At 40.7% G+C, this 16622-nt stretch overlaps 1 protein-coding gene and 2 long non-coding RNA genes across 9 annotated transcripts in view; 1 reads left to right on the top strand and 2 right to left on the bottom strand.

Moving 5' to 3' along the window:
• The window catches only part of TCTN3 (tectonic family member 3), a 29069-nt gene extending 22864 nt beyond the window's left edge, over positions 1-6205 (bottom strand). For 3 of the 7 annotated variants that reach the window (XM_019939689.3, XM_019939690.3, XM_019939691.3), the window contains exons 1-4: positions 5896-6205; positions 5601-5724; positions 5162-5280; positions 1004-1131 (exon numbers count right to left, since the gene is read on the bottom strand). In XM_019939689.3, coding sequence (XP_019795248.1) covers positions 1004-1131; positions 5162-5280; positions 5601-5724; positions 5896-6130 — 606 coding nt within the window. In that variant the 5' untranslated portion in view covers positions 6131-6205. Of the gene's footprint in view, positions 1-465; positions 582-660; positions 770-1003; positions 1132-5161; positions 5281-5600; positions 5725-5895 lie in introns of all 7 variants that reach the window. The other 4 variants (XM_019939686.3, XM_019939687.3, XM_019939688.3 and 1 more) reach the window with 3 other exon arrangements.
• A 143-nt stretch (positions 6206-6348) lies between these two features.
• On the top strand, positions 6349-13443 carry LOC141276807 (uncharacterized). Its single transcript, XR_012326970.1, has 3 exons — positions 6349-6559; positions 9814-9925; positions 13274-13443. It is a non-coding gene; the product is annotated as an uncharacterized lncRNA (long non-coding RNA).
• Positions 11397-16622, bottom strand: part of LOC109550646 (uncharacterized) — a 23037-nt gene continuing 17811 nt past the window's right edge. Inside the window, exon 5 of the long non-coding RNA XR_002177207.3 lies at positions 11397-11838. This is a non-coding gene — a long non-coding RNA (uncharacterized lncRNA). The remainder of the gene's footprint in view (positions 11839-16622) is intronic.

Genomic DNA, 16622 nt, shown 5'->3' with positions numbered 1-16622 from the left:
AAGAGAACAGCAAGGACATGAGTGTGCATATATCTTAACATAAAATCTCCAGGAGCTTGTGGTTTCTCATTTTGGGGAAAAAAAAAAAATCAACATTTTTTTTCTACCTGACTCTTCCTTACACTAAAATGCCAGAAGCAGGGCTCAGCTGAGGTTGGATGGACTGTGATGCCCACCTACTCTGAGTAGAGCTCTAACAAACAGCAAAAGCAAGAAGTTTTGGTGAAATAGTGAGATGTCACCCCATCCAACCTCCCCTAGCAAATTCCACTAGCCAGAAAGGTGAGAACCTCTTACCCTATCTATCCCTACTTCTTTCATCTTTCTTCAGATGACAGGGCTTTTAGGCCCTCTGCCTTCTACATAGCTCTTGGGCATCCTGACTTCTAGTTCAGTGCTTGTGGGAAGCATGATAACTTTTTAAGTCCACAGCGGTGACAGTGGGGGGAGAGAAGGGACACCCACCTTCAAGACTGTGAAGTTATGATAAGAGGCAGCGTTGAGGGTGGGATCCAAGGTACAGCTATCTGCCAGATTCTTGAAGAAACGAGCACAGGTTGTACTTTTACTCTCCAGGAAACCTTAGAATTAAGGGAGTGGTACATGAGAAAGCCTATTTTAAACTGAGCAAAAAGGCTGGCGCTTGTACTCCAGGCTCACCTGCAGGATTGCTCTCAGCACAGAGTCCCCCAGCTCCGACTCCTGCAGGTTGCCTCAGCAAGCCTATTACAGACCACTTGGGGAAGTAAGTCAGAATGGGGTCCCCAGCCTAAACAAAGTACAGCAGAAATTTATTCACAGCGAGATTGGACTGAACTCCACCAGAAAAGAATAAGCAGAAACAAGTTAACTCAATAGGTTGTTAACATGGACAATACTGCCCTCCAAAAGAGCTGACAGTGGCTTACCTAGTTGCAGGTGGGTATCTCAAAGATACCTCGTCAATTGTCAGTATGTGCGGAAAAACAAAACCAAACGATCCCTCCCCCTTCCGTAGGCTCACCCTGTAAAAAGGTGGTGGTGACTGGGTTTGGAACGTTGAAGTGAATGATTCACCTCCAAACTCTGTAGCCAGGGCCTGGAAGCTGCTTGCATTGACCTTTTGGAGCTTCTGGAAATAGGTTAATTTTGCTAAAATAATTTTAAAAAGAAAAGGGGTTTAGATAAAATAAAATCATTTTTAAGTATCTGGCATACCAAGAAACTAATCTTTAAAAATATTTTTATTGAGGCGTAAAATATACACAGTAAAGTATGCAAATGCACTCATCTTAAGCATAAACTCAAAGAATTTTTAAACATTTATATACTTTTATTACTACTACTCAGAACATTTTCCCAGGTTCCCAATCAATATGCCATCTTCAGAGATAATAACAATTTTGATTTCTATCACCTAATAATTTATTTGTAATTTGTTAATTCAATTATTGCTTTAGTATTAAGATCTGAGATAAGAATATGACCAACGAATGCCAGTCAGTTCCATGCCTCTGATGCCAGGAATGTGTATGATTAGCAATTTGTGATGAAAATAGGAGTCTCAGTAATGCACACATTTGTCCCATACCAGAGGAGTCTCTAGTACAACAAAATGGTACTGTTTCCATAGGAAGATGGCAGAATTGGAGACAATATTTGACTTGTCTTCTCCAAGTCTTCCAATCTCCTCTAAACTTCAACTAACCAGTCCTCATAAGGCTTCCATCTCTCAAGTATATGGATTTGTTGTATTTTATTCCTTTCACCTTATAATTTCTACATTCAAGATTTTTCAAATACACTCAAAGGGTATTTTCTCTAACAATTCTGTAATTTATATTATAGCAATGTATAAATCTATCCAAGCTCCTGCAGCCATCTCCTTACGGCACTTCAGAACCAGGAGAGAGATGTAGGTAAAAGCCTCTGACATTCTCCCCTGCCCAGAGGGTGGCCAGTAATGAACAACACTCTGCTTTACCACCCAAGTTTTCTGCTAACTTGAAAAAGGGATGTAGCAGAAAATTGGCCCATACTAGTTTCTTTCTTTCTTCATAATTACGGTCATTTGGACAGACTCAAAAGGAAATCAAGACATGTAGCACCAAAAGCTAATGAAGATGCCACATAACATAAGCTTGACCTTTATCCTCTGTGATCACAAAGTCCTACTCATTCGACTTTTCAGCTTTCTGATGGAAAACGAAATGAAGGTAACTCTCAATTCTGGGGCCTTTCAGGCTACTCACTTTCTATTTGTCTCCTAGATCTTTGTTACTCAAAGTGTGGTGCACAGACTAGCAGCCCCAGCATTACCTGGGATGTTGTCAGAAATTCAGAATCTTAAGCCATGTTCCAGAACTACTGAATCAGAATGTGCATGTTAACAAGATCTCCAGGTGATGTGGGTGCATATTAGGATTGAAAAGCCTTGCTCTGGAACAGGTGATGCTAGTGCTGCTGGTCTGCAGACCACCTTCTTCCATCTCTGATCTGAAATGTTCAAATTTTAAAGCTTCCAGGCGCTGTTTAATATTTCCTTCAGAACTCATACCCTGAAAACCACATGGAAGAAATACTTACCTCATTAAAAAATGTAGTTATTTCTATCTTTATAAATGAAAGAAAAGTTAAGCTAAAAAAGAAGGTACGTCGACGGGCTTCCCTGGTGGCACAGTGGTTGAGAGTCCGTCTGCCCATGCAGGGTACAGGGGTTCGTGCCCCGGTCCAGGAGGATCCCACATGCTGCGGAGCAGCTGGGCCCGTGAGCCATGGCCGCTGAGCCTGCACGTCCAGAGCCTGTGCTCCACAACGGGAGAGGCCACAACAGTGAGAGGCCCGCGTACCAAAAAAAAAAAAAAAAAAAGGTACGTTGAGATGGAAAATATCCATCTGAATATTTTTTTCATGGCTTAAAAGAGTAAGAGAACGTTAACATTTTGTCTCTCACTGTAGTGCAGGGATATTGGTGGTAGTGATGGTAAGCAGGAATAATGCAGATAAGAAGCACAGGCTAAGGATAAATAGAATTTCTACCTAAAAATTCTACCATCATATATGGTATATTATACCCAACAGTGCTTAAAGGTATTTAGACTTAGACTGATACAATTTCAGATGTGGAAGGAAGCCCAGAGATCATCTGGTCCAATTCCATTAGGAAATTTCGATCCTAAGAGGTAAATGAGTTGCAAAAGGCCACAGAGCCATCTGGCAGAGCCAGGAGTAGATCACAGATCTCCCGATTCCTGGTCTAGGATTTTTCCCACTCCATCATGTTTTACAGCCTCTAACAATGTCTGTTACTGATGATTATTATCAGCAAATATTAAGCACCGTGGGCAAAGATATGGTCCATCCTTTCTATGCGCCGACAATTTACCTGGGGAGATACCACATTCATATAAAATGATAACAATTCAAAGTATCATATAAGTTCTAAAGGAGTGACTCTCAGGTGTTGCTGGGGAAAGAAAGTTCAGAAACACTGGTCTGGAAACAGTATGGCATGGGAAGCAGGAGGGGATTAAAAGCAGGCAGCACCAGTTGAACGCTACTGCGATATCCCTGGAGCATTTTCATGAGGCTAGAACTAGAAAGCAACGGGAGATTTGGAAAGGATGGGAAAGCTGCAGCTTTATTTTATTAATTTATTTTTTATTTATTTTTGCTGTGTTGGGTCTTCGTTTCTGTGAGAGGGCTTTCTCTAGTTGTGGCAAGCGGGGGCCACTCTTCATCCCGGTGCACGGGCCTCTCACTATCGCGGCCTCTCTTGTTGCAGAGCACAGGCTCCAGACGCACAGGCCCAGTAGTTGTGTCTCACGGGTCTAGCTGCTCTGCGGCATGTGGGATCCTCCCAGACCAGGGTTCGAACCCGTGTCTCCCGCACTAGCAGGCAGACTCTCAACCACTGCGCCACCAGGGAAGCCCTGCAGCCTTAGTTTAAAATGCAGCATTTGCCTTGCTCCCTTTACCTTCTCACAACCTGAATGGCCGCAAGGCTCCTGATAACTGCTTCCAAATTCAAGTCCCCTCAAACCCAAACTTGGTTGCTTTAGGAAACAAATATAGTTTTGCAATTTATTTTCTAACAGATGAAACCAGGATGAGCTGACTTCCAGAGTGTAAGGGACATTTAAGTCTATTTTATGTGAGAACATTATCTTGCTTCTTAGACAATAAATTAAAAAAAGATATATTAGATGTACATCTTTAAAAATGTTATACTCATCACCAACAAATTTTTAAGTCTATTTATTTATTTAGGCTGTGTTGGGTATTCACTACCTGCTTCGTTGCTGGGCTTTTCTCTAGTTGCGGTGAGCGGGGCCCACTCTTCCCTGCGGTGCACAGGCCTCTCACTGCGGTGGCCTATCCTGCTGCGGAGCACGGGCCCTAGGCGTACGGACTTCAGCAGTTGTGGCACGCAGGTTCAGTAGTTGTGGCGCACAGGCTTAGTTGCTCCACAGCATGTGGGATCTTCCCAGACCAGGGCTCGAATCTGTCCCGTGCATTGGCAGGAGGATTCTTAACCACCGTGCCACCCCAGAAGCCATCTAAGTCTATTTAAAAACCTTAATAACAACTACCTTTCATTTTTATTGCACTCTACAGTTATAGAGCACTTTCACATTCAGAATTAGTGATATCATTTCTCATTCTGCAGTTGAAGAAATGAGCCTGGAAATTTGTTCAAGACTGTGCAGCTGGTAAGTAAATGAAGGGCTGAGACCCAAGTCAAATGCTCTTTCCCCTATATTGCTGCCTCTTAAAATAAAAACAAGGTTGATGTAGACTCATTTGTCAAAGACATTCATTCACGTATTATTTGGTGCCTCTTATGTCAGGCACTGGGGATTCAGTGAGCCCCTTCATGGAGATTGTAGCAAGTGGGAGACATAGTCTATCTGTAATCCTCTGAGCTAAGAGGGCTGACTGAAATTAAAGTTCTGTATGGGCTTTCTGGTCCACAGCCAAGAGGGCAAAAGAGATTGCCAATGTTCACTAATAAGAGAAAACAAAAGGGGCAGGGGGACAGGTGGAAGGAGAGGGAGCATGATAGAGATCCAAAGGGGGGAAAAAAAAGTTTAAAAAACAAAGAAAAGGAATAAACGTCAGAGACTAAGCTAACCCCCAGTAAATGTTAGGCAATAGGAATAGCTAACATATTTCTACTCACAGTTGTTCACATGGACACAAAACTGCTTAATTCCATTTGAATCCATGAAAACTCTTGAAGGAAACGGGGAATTACTTCGGAAGATAAGAGAGTTGTCTACACACACCCAACTTGAAGACCTGAGGAAACAGGAGGGAGAATAGATACATTTAGAATGAGGATTAGGTCCCAAGAAGGGTGCCCCACCGGTATCAGTCAGATGCCAAAGATAGGACTCCTTGGGCAGCCACAGGACAACACGAAGATTCTATTCTATTGGCCAGCCCTGCTCTAGAGCATCAGAAGTGGAACGGCTCTCCTGGGAAAAACCAAGGTAGTTCCATTCCCAGGAGTGGAAGTGGGGATGGGAGGCACGAAGGCTAACTCTTCCTACTTCCAAATGTTACTTATTCTATTGCCCCAATCCCCTTTAGGATTCAACCTGAGCATCGCAGCTCACCTCACGCTGCCTGGAAGGCAGAAGGAGAAAACTGTCCTGGGATGGAGAAGATAGCAGTCCCTGTCGCAGCAGCAATTCATATCGCAGGCACCGGGAGTCAAGTCACAGACACAAATCGGTAAGACTATAAAAGTATAACATAAAGCAGAGCAAATGGGGTGTGCATCCCCAAACTCTTCCAAGTGTTAATTCCCCTTCTTCCAACAGCCCCACTCCTTACTTTATGGGAATTCACTTTGTTCACAGAATTTGGATCTGAGTCAACAGTTTCCAACCCCGCATCCTCTCCCCTCACCTGGGAAGAGATCCACGGTCCTATTCCCAGGCGCCGAGGGAGTCACGACAGTAGGACTCACTGTAGAGACGCCAGGCACCTCCGAGGAGGATTGAAGGGTCTCGCCCTGCGTCCTTGGCCCCAGGTTCGATTGGGTGGACACTGCCCCAGACGGCGACGGAGATGGCTGAGGCCGGACGCCCACGGGGACCATCAGGAAGAACACCTGCAGCAGCGCGAGCTGCGAGGTAAACATGCGGTAATACAGACGTCTCCACCAAAGGGTTTGAGGTGGGTTTCGCTGGTCTCCAGACGCGTCGCTAGAGAGTGGGTGGGAGGAGTCGCATGGCGTCTGACGTCATCCGTATGCGTCTGCTCATTGGCTCATGGCAATGGCCGAGCGCTCTTCAGCCAATAGAAGGCGGCGTTGTTACAGATCCTTCAGCATCTTTCAGTCCGCGCCCCCCTCCTTAGGCCAAGCCCGGCACTGTCTCCGTCGCTCGGCAACCGCCAAACTGGCAAAGGAGCCCTTGTCTCTTCTCTCCGCTGAGTGGCAGTAGGAGTTCAGCCCAATGCCCAGTGTGCACAGACTTCGCGGCCCAGAGGGCAGAGCCCTTCCTTGACAGAGGGAAGCCTTAGAGGCTGCAACTAGAATTGCGTATCTTTTTCACTCCGGATTCTAACGGTGAGAATCCTTTCTTTCTTTCTTTTTTTTTTTTTTTAAGTATGAGCCCATTTTTAGACAGCTCGTTTTATTTATTTAAAATTTTATTATTTATTTATTTGGCTGCATTGGCCCTAGATTGCTGCGTGGGGGCTTTCTCTAGTTGCAGCAAGCCGGGGAGCGGGGGCTACTCTTCCTTGCCATGCGTGGGCTTCTCATTGCGGTGGCTTCTCTTGTTGCGCAGCATGGGCTCTAGGCACACGGGCTTCAGTAGTTGTGGCACACAGGCTCAGTAGTTGTGGCTCGTGGGCTCTAGATTGCAGGCCCAGTAGTTGTGGCGCCCGAGCTTAGTTACCCCGCAGCATGTGGGATCTTCCTGGACCAGGGCTCGAACCCGTGTCCCCTACATTGGCAGGGGAATTTTTTCGTTGTTTATTTTATTTTTGGCTGCGTTGTGTCTTTGTTGCTGCGCATGGGCTTTCTCTAGTTACGCCGAGCGGGGGCTACTCTTTGTTGCGGTGCGCAGGCTTCTCATTGCGGTGGCTTTTTTCTTGTGGTGGAGCACGGGCTCTAGGCGCCCAGGCCTCAGTAGCTTTGGCTCTCAGGCTCAGTAGTTGTGGTGCACGGGCTTAGTTACTCCGCAGCATGTGGGATCTTCCCGACCAGGGCTCGAACCCATGTACCCTGCACTGGCAGGCGGATTCTTAACCACTGCGCCACCAGGGAGGTCTGAGAATCCTTTTCTAAAGGGTAATCTTAGGGAGGAAATCACACTGACGGTCACACTGAGAACTTATTTAAATTTAAAAAATAGCCAAGGGACGGAGAAGAAAACTTATTTTTTGCGATTATTATAAATCGCCACTTCTTTTTTTTTCTTTTTGGCTGCCCCGCGGGGCTTGAGGGACCTTAGTTCCCCAATTCCCTGATCAGGGATCAAACCCAGACCCCTGCCACTGAGCATGCCAAGTCCTAACCGCTGGACTGCCAAGGAATTCCTTAAATTGCCACTTTTTGTAGCCCTCTTTAGAAAGTTTTGTTTTTTCCCAGGAGTCGTGTGCCTCTTCTGATTCCCTAGAACAGCACTGTCCAATAGAACTTTCTGCAGTGTGGGAAATGTTCCGTATGTACACTGTTCAGTATTGCAGCTACAGGCTATATGTGGCTACTGTGCACTTGACGTGTGGCTAATGTGACTGAGGAGCTGACTTTTAAAATTTTAATTAATTCAAAGTTAACCACACATGACTCGTATTTAGCATATTGGATAGTACAACTCTAGGATATCAAAATCTTGTTCCTGCTAGACTCACTGTTTTTGTCAATCTGCACAGTCCTGATATCTGGATTATTTCAATTGCTTGGTTGGGGATATAAATTAAGATCTGTTAAGAGTTGCCTAACATCTAATACCCTTACCAAAACCTAGCTAATACCTTCTTTTCCAAGTGAATTGCTTAGGCAGATAAATTTTAGGGCACCTGACCTTGCTCACGTTCTCTGACAAGATATTGATATTCTGTTGTTTTGAAGTCAGTGGCTAAATGTATCTCTGTGTTATAAACGTTCTCAAAATCTTTTTATGTGATTGTGTGTTGGACTGCTGTAAGAGCTATCTATATTTGTGTTTGGGCATAAAATATTTATCTACCTTTTTAGTAATTTCTGTAGGAAAAGGCCACGTTCATATTATTCAAATTATATGCATTTATCAGAATATAAGCTCCACAAAGCAGAGGGTTTTGTCTGTTTTGTTCACTGCTTGTATCCCCTGCCTAGAACAGTGCCTAGGGCATGTTAGATATGCATTAAATATTTTTTAAAAGATTGTTTTGTTGAACTCTTTAGATTTAGCTGCTATGAATATTTAGTGTTTATATGATTTCAGGATTGCATTTATTTATATAAAATTTCTATTGTACAACCAATTGGAGACCATTTTAGATTTCCAAGTTTGCATTTTACTCTTTAATTCTCAATCAGTGGTAAATCAATGATAAGTTATTAATGAATTTATTAGTGCTGGCAAAAGAGCCTGTTGATTGAAGTAACTTCAGAGTTGAGTGTAGGGAAATAACATTTCAAGATTACTGAGTTGCTTTTTCTTATTTTTGAATTTTAGCACTTTACATATTTTTTAAATACTCTTTTTTGTTATAGTTGAGCAAAAATATTATTTATATTTTGTTGTGATATGTTTTTGGGAATTTCTGTAATGCAGAACTCTCAGGTCTTTTGAGATATTAAAATCTGGAAGATAATTTTGAGGAATGACAATGAAACTTATTCACATGTGTCATGCAGATGCCAATTTCAACATGGGGATTGAGTCTTAAATTGAAATAGCTTAATATGATATCACCTCAGAAGCAGAGCTTTCCAAAAAAGATCATATGATACTAGCAGCTGTCTGTGTTTGGTACTAAAAGAGTTCAATATGTGCTTAGAAATTTAACCAAGAGGTTGAATCAAGATGGCATACCAAGAACAAGTTCTAGCCTCTCCTGACTCCTCCCCTCTTTAGAAAATCTCTAAAAATTACAGGAAAGTTAGATGAATACACCCTCTCATATGCATCCATGTACATACGTTGATATTGAAAAACATGAAGGAGTGCTCTCAATAGCCCAGACATTATGACAATCTTTAAAAAAAGAAGGCCAACAGGACTGGAATATAGTTGGACAAACAAAAGTTGCATAAGCAGAGGCTTAATATAGAAGTAGGAGTGGCCCTTGGGGGTGTTCTAAGCACACAGAAAGAAGCTATTGATATCTGTAGGGCCCTTGGACAATTGAGTTATTGATTGGGGTACCACTGTAGGAAGAGTCAGATAGGTCAGCCTCTCAACCTCGCTTCCATGTGAAAGCAGTGGATCGAAGAACTTGCTCCTAAAGAAGGCAGGGACAGTCATGTAGGCACTTTTGTTAAAAAGATAGGACAGGGCCCTGGATGGCTTTTGACAACTAGGGGGAAGAGAGAGGCCCCACATCTTGAAGACTGGTATCAACTCCCTTTATCAAGCTGCACACCCAACATTCCCTCCTCCACAAATCTACCAAAAATATAGTTTTAAAAGGACATATTACTTTCAAAAGAGCAATAATAAGACTCACACCTGACTTTTTAACAGAAATAAGGAAATCCATGAAAAGTGGAATAATGTTTTAAAAGAAGTTAACCTAGAAATCTATACCCAGCAAAACAGACTTCAAAATGAAGATACAAATGTGTTTAGAAAATGAAAATTGAGAAAAAAAACTTTTTTGTTACAGACCCACACAAAGAATTGTTAAAGAGAGTTATTCAGGCTCAAGGAAAAATGACCCAGATGGAAGCACAGAAATGCAGGAATAAATTAAGAGCAATGGAAAGGATAAATACAAGGTCAGTATATACAACTCAATTGTATTCCTATATTATAGCAATAATAAATTAGAAAATAAAAAATTTTAGGTGATAAAATTTATAATAATATAAAAAATTAAATACATATGAATAAATCTAAAATAGTGCAAGATCTCTTCATATCAAACTATATACTATTTCTGAGAGGAATTAAAGAAAACCTAAATAAATGGAGGGCTGCACCAAATTCAGGCTAGGAAGACTTTTAATGAAAACATATTACTTCTTCCAAATTGATGTATAGATTCAGTGCAGTCCCAGTAAAAATTGACATTTTGTGGTAAAAATTGACAAGCTGATTTCAAATTTACAGTTGACCATTGAATAACATGGCTTTGAGCTGTGTGGGTCCCCTTACATGTAGATTTTTTTCGATAGTAAATACTAAGTTACTAGATGATCTGTGGATTTTCGACTGGGTAGGGGTTGGCGCTCCCAACTCCCTTGTTGTTCAAGGGTAAACTGTATATGTAATTGCAAAAGGCCAAGAATAGCCAAGAGAGTCTCAAAGAAGAATAAAGTTGGAGGGCCTATACCTACCATATATCACCTCTTATTATTGAGATAAGCTCATTATTAGGATAAAATGGTACAGCTTTGGCTCTAAGATAGACAAATAGACCAATAGAAAAGAATAGAGGCCAGAAACAAACCGACACATATATAGTCTTTTGATTTATGACAAAAGTGATACTGCAGTGCAGTGAGGAAGTGTGAGCTTATCAATAAATTATGCTGGGTCAATTGGATATTCATAAGACCAGTGTGTCTTGACTCCTAGCTGTGTATACCCAAACATCAATTTCACATAGATTGTAGACTTAGGTAAAACAACAAAGCTACTAGAAGATAACATGAGAGAACATCCTTATGATCTGGGGAAGGCAAATATTTCTTAAACTGTACAGAAAAATCACTGATCATAAAAAGATTGATAAATAATTTATCATTAAAGTCGAGAACTTCTCTTAATAAAAATATGCCATTAAGAGAATTAAAAGGCAAGCTTCTCAATTTTTTTTCCTTAAGAAAATAAGCAATGAATATGCATTGAATCATTTTCATCAACTGATATTTTTTAAATTAAATTTTAAAGTTTATGATAAGTGTATATTCACGTGAAGTTGTAGGATATAATACAAGGAGATACTGTGTACCCCCTAAAGATAACAACTTGCAAAACTGTGGTACACACAACCAGAATATTGGTGTTCATACAATCCACCCATTTTCTTCAGATCTTCCCAGTTTTACTTTTACACGTGCGTGCGTGTATATTAAGTTCTATGCAGTTTTATCACATGTGGTTTCATGCATCCACCACCACAGTAAAGATTCAAAGCAGTTCCATCACCACAAAGTTCCTTCCTGTTGTTCTTTCATAACCATTCCCACCCCACCCCCCACTCTGTCTCCCCAGAATGCATTTTTAACCATCATTAATTTTTATAATAACCACGATTAAAATAACTATGTAATTTATTTATTTTTTAAAAATTTTTATTTTTTTGGCTGCATTGGGTCTTCGTTGCTGCACGTGGGCTTTCTCTAGTTGCAGCGAGTGGGGGCTACTGTTCATGGTGGTACGCAGGCTTCTCATTGTGGTGGCTTCTCTTGTGGAGCTCAGGCTCTAGGTGCATGGGCTTCAGTAGTTGTGGCACACGGGCTCAGTAGTTGTGGCTCGTGGGCTCTAGAGTGCAGGCTCAGTAGTTGTGGCACACAGGCTTAGTTGCTCTGCGGCATGTGGGATCTTCCCGGACCAGGGCTTGAACCCATGTGCCCTGCATTGGCAGATGGATTCTTAACCACTGTGCTACCAGGGAAGTCCAATAACTGTGTAATTTAAACAGTGGTTCACAAGCATTTATCCAAGTCAATCAAATAAATGGTGCCTATATGTTTAACAGAAAGCAAAAGTTTAGTAACTCTGGAGGAATTAATTTCCTTGCTTGTTAAGAGATTAATAAACAAAGAATACATTATAGAAGGAAGAAATATGTTTTCACTTTGAAACCACTTAAAAAAATTTCTTTAGCTGTTAGTATTAATAGTAAGTATTATACTAATTAGACACTGCCTACCATTCCTAAATAGAAACTCACTTATGATGTTATCCTTCTTAATGCAGGAGGGGTATCTATTCCTTTTCTTTTCCATTCTTTTCTTTTTTTACTTTTCTTCCTCATTTCATCCTTTGGAGACTGTCTATAGTCCCACCTTTTCTCCAGTCTGAATCTTGAGTAGACTGATAATTGCTAACCGCATACCCATTCTCCTTTCTCTCAAATAAACAGAGTCCCAATTTTCTACTGAGCACAATGTAGCCAAAAGATGACTACATGCAGCAAGTTGGAGTTTTGCATATAGTTCTGACCAAAGAGATATACATTAATGAACTGATGGGACTTCAGGGAAATCTCTTGAGAAATGAAGGCTGTTCCCCCTTTTCCTCCCTTCTCTATCCTGCTGCTTAAGTTTTGAGTGAAATGGCTGGAGTTTTAGCAGTCATTTTGGAACATGGGAAGACATGTAAGTAAAGCTAAGCAGCAAAATGGAAGAAACCCGGATCCCTGACACCCATAAAAACAGGACTTGCACAGGACTTGCTACCTCTGGACTTCTTTCGTATGTAAGAGAAATAATTTCGTAAAGGAAATCATAACATATTTTAGCAGCTTACCCATACTTTCATAATAATTAGAACTCCCAAAGACTGATTCACATGATTACTTTAAATATATTTACATATTTAAATCAGAATTTTTGCTAGAAACTAAGGTAAAATTTAAACTAGAGTTAAACTAGAATCTCTGTGTTGGTGTCTATTGATTATCTTTCGTCATTCAGTTTGTGATCTTAGGTTATAGGTATGATGGATTTTTGGTCAAAACTTGGACATTTTGGTTATTATGTTATGGGGCTCTGTATCTTAATTTACTTCTCTTTTAGCCAGCTTCCTCAGATACTACTGTGGAAGGGATATGCTGCCCCATTACTGCCAGGTGGCAATGAAAGTCCTGGTTCCCCACTCAGTCCCCATTGATACCCAAGGGAGCAACACTGCTTGTTACTGCTGGGTGGGAGTGAGAGCCAGCTTCCTCCAAGTCTGGGATGTATAAGGCAAAAATAAATCCTAGGGAACTCATCACTGTGTCTTTTCTAGGGTCTCTAGGTCACTAGCCAATCTGCCTTTTTCTCTCCATCTTATAGAATCTTCTTATTTTTTTATATACAGTGTCTAGAGTTTTCAATTGTACTTAACCAGCAAGAATATGGAAAAATATATCTATTCATTCCTCCTTGAAGCATTTATGTGTTTTATTACAGAGAGGCGTTGCTGAATCCCTCACGCTGCCAAAACTGGAAGTCCTTCTTTCTGCTTTTGTCCCTTAAACATTTTTTTCCTTCCCTCCACTTTTACAATTTCTATCACTAGTTTAACTAATAATCATCTTCAGTAATATAAGTTAAAAAATAAAATGTAACTGTATTCAAAGCATTCTAGTTATCTATTTGTGCATAACAAACCATACCAAAATTTTGTGGCGTAAAGTGACAACTACTTTATTGTCATTATGGATTCTCTGGGTCAGGAATTTGGGCAGTGTACAGCAGAGATGGCTTAGCTTTGGTTCATGATGTCTGAGGTCTCTGCTGGCAAGACTTGAAGAGCTGGGGGAGACTTCACTGGCTGGGTCCAGTGTCATCTGTAGGTTTCCTACTCACATGTCTGGTGCCTGGGCTGGGAATACTTGAAGACTGGGTTTAGTTGGGTCTATTAACTGGAATGCCTATTATGTGGTCTCTCTTTGTGGTTTAGGCTTCCTCACAGTATGGCAGTCTCAGGATAGTTGGACTTTTTAAATGGTGGCTCAGGGCTTCACGAGTGAGTGTTCTAGTGAACAAGGCAGAACCTGAATGGCCTTTTTGATATAGACTTAAAAGCCATATAGTGTCACTTCTACTTTACTTCATTGGCTGAAGAAGTTTCAAGCCTACTCAGAGTACTATATGGACACCCCCCCTGACCTCTCTATGGGAGGTGTGTAAAAGAATTGAAGCCAATTTTTTAAACTGCCACAAAATGTATACAAACTTTGAATACCTTTTATACAGAAAGTTTAAATTAAAGTAAATGTAAAAAAGTTTACAAACAATGCCTTCAAGAAATTATTTTTCTTCTAGAAAAGGACCTACAAAAACAAATCCAAAACAATTAAGAAAATGGTCATAGGAATATACATATCGATGATTACCTTAAATGTGAATGGATTAAATGCTCCAACCAAAAGACACAGGCTTGCTGAATGGATACAAAAACAAGACCCAGGGCTTCCCTAGTGGTGCAGTGGTGGAGGGTCCACCTGCCGGTTCAGGGGACACGGGTTCATGCCCCGGTCTGGGAGGATCCCACATGCTGCGGAGCAGCTGGGCCCATGAGCCATGGCCGCTGAGCCTGCACATCCAGAGCCTGTGCTTCACAACAGGAGAGGCCACAGCAGTGAGAGGCCCATGTACTGCCAAAAAACCCCCAAAAACTAACAAACAAACAAACAAAAAAAACAAGACCCATATATATGCTGTCTACAAGAGACCCACTTCAGGCCTAGGGACAAATACAGACTGAAAGTGAGGGGATGGAAAAAGATATTCCATGCAAACGGAAATCAAAAGGAAGCTGGAGTAGCAACACTCATATCAGATAAAATAGACTCTAAAATAAGGAATGTTACAAGAGACAAGGAAGGACACTATGTAATGATCGAGGGACCAATCCAAGGAAAAGATATAACAATTATAAATATATATGCACCCAACATAGGAGCACCTCAATACATAAGGAAACTGCTAACAGCTATAAAAGGGGAAATCGACAGTAACACAGTAATAGTGGGGGACTTTAGCACCTCACTTACACCAGTGGACAGATCATCCAAAATGAAAATTAATAAGGAAACACAAGCTTTAAATGACACAATAGACCAGATAGATTTAATTGATATTTATAGGACATTCCATCCAAAAACAGCAGATTACACTTTCTTCTCAAGTGGGCACGGAACATTCTCCAGGATAGATCACACCTTGGGTCACAAATCAAGCCTCAGTAAATTTAAGAAAATTGAAATCATCAAGCATCTTTTCTAACCACAATACTATGAGATTAGAAATCAGTTACAGGGAAAAAAACATTAAAAACACAAAAACATGGAGGCTAAACAATACGTTACTAAATAACCAAGAGATCACTGAAGAAATCAAAGAGAAAATCAAAAAATACCTAGAGACAAATGACAATGAAAACACGATGATCCAAAACCTATGGGATGCAGCAAAAGCAGTTCTAAGCGGGAAGTTTATAGCTATACAAGCTTACCTCAAGAAACAAGAAAAATCTCAAATAAACAATCTAAGCTTACACCTAAAGGAACTAGAGAAAGAGGGACAAACAAAACCGAAAGTTAGCAGAAGGAAAGAAATCATAAAGATCAGAGCAGAAATAAATGAAATAGAAACAAAGAAAGCAATAGCAAAGATCAATAAAACTAAAATCTGGTTCTTTGAGAAGATAAACAAAATTGGTAAACCATTAGCCAGACTCATCAAGAAAAAGAGGGAGAGGACTCAAACCAATAAAATTAGAAATGAAAATGGGGAAGTTACAACAGACACCGCAGAAATACAAAGCATCCCAAGAGAATACTACAAGCAACTCTATGCCAATAAAATGGACAACCTGGAAGAAATGGACAAAATCATAGAAAGGTATAAGCTTCCAAGACTGAACCAGGAAGAAGTAGAAGATATGAACAGACCAGTCACAAGTAACGAAATTGAAACTGTGCTTAAAAATCTTCCAACAAACAAAAGTCCAGGACCAGATGGCTTCACAGATGAATTCTATCAAACATTTAGAGAAGAGCTAACACCCATCCTTCTCAAGCTCTTCCAGGAGGAAGGAAAACTCCCAAACTCATTCTATGAGGCCACCATCACCCTGATACCAAAACCAGACAAAGATACTACAAAAAAAGAAAATTACAGACCAATATCACTGATGAATATAGATGCAAAAATCCTCAACAAAATACTAGCAAACAGAATCCAACAACACATTAAAAGGATCATACACCATGATCAAGTGGGATTTATCCCAGGGATGCAAGGATTCTTCAATATATGCAAATCAGTCAATGTGATACACCATATTAACAAACTGAAGAATAAAAACCATATGATCATCTCAATATATGCAGAAAAAGCTTTTGACAAAATTCAACACCCATTTATGATAAAAGCGCTCCAGAAAGTGGGCATAGAGGGAACCTATCTCAACGTAATAAAGGCCATATACAACAAACCCACAGCAAACATCATTCTCAATGGTGAAAAACTGAAAGTATTTCCACTAAGATCAGGAATAAGACAAGGATGTCCACTCTCACCACTATTATTCAACATAGTTTTGGAAGTCCTAGCCATGACAATCAGAGAAGAAAAAGAAATAAAAGGAATACAAATTGGAAAAGAAGAAGTAAAACTGTCATTGTTTGCAGATGGCATGATACTATACATAGAGAATCCTAAAGATGCCACCAGAAAACTACTAGAGCTAATCCATGAATTTGGTAAAGTTGCAGGATACAAAATTAATGCACAGAAATCTCCTGCATTC

Source organism: Tursiops truncatus, chromosome 16 (assembly GCF_011762595.2).
Source record: "Tursiops truncatus isolate mTurTru1 chromosome 16, mTurTru1.mat.Y, whole genome shotgun sequence".
In the NCBI taxonomy this organism is placed as follows: Eukaryota; Metazoa; Chordata; class Mammalia; order Artiodactyla; family Delphinidae; genus Tursiops; species Tursiops truncatus.
Note: the sequence above shows the minus strand (reverse complement) of the source record. Positions and strands in the feature narration are given on the sequence as shown.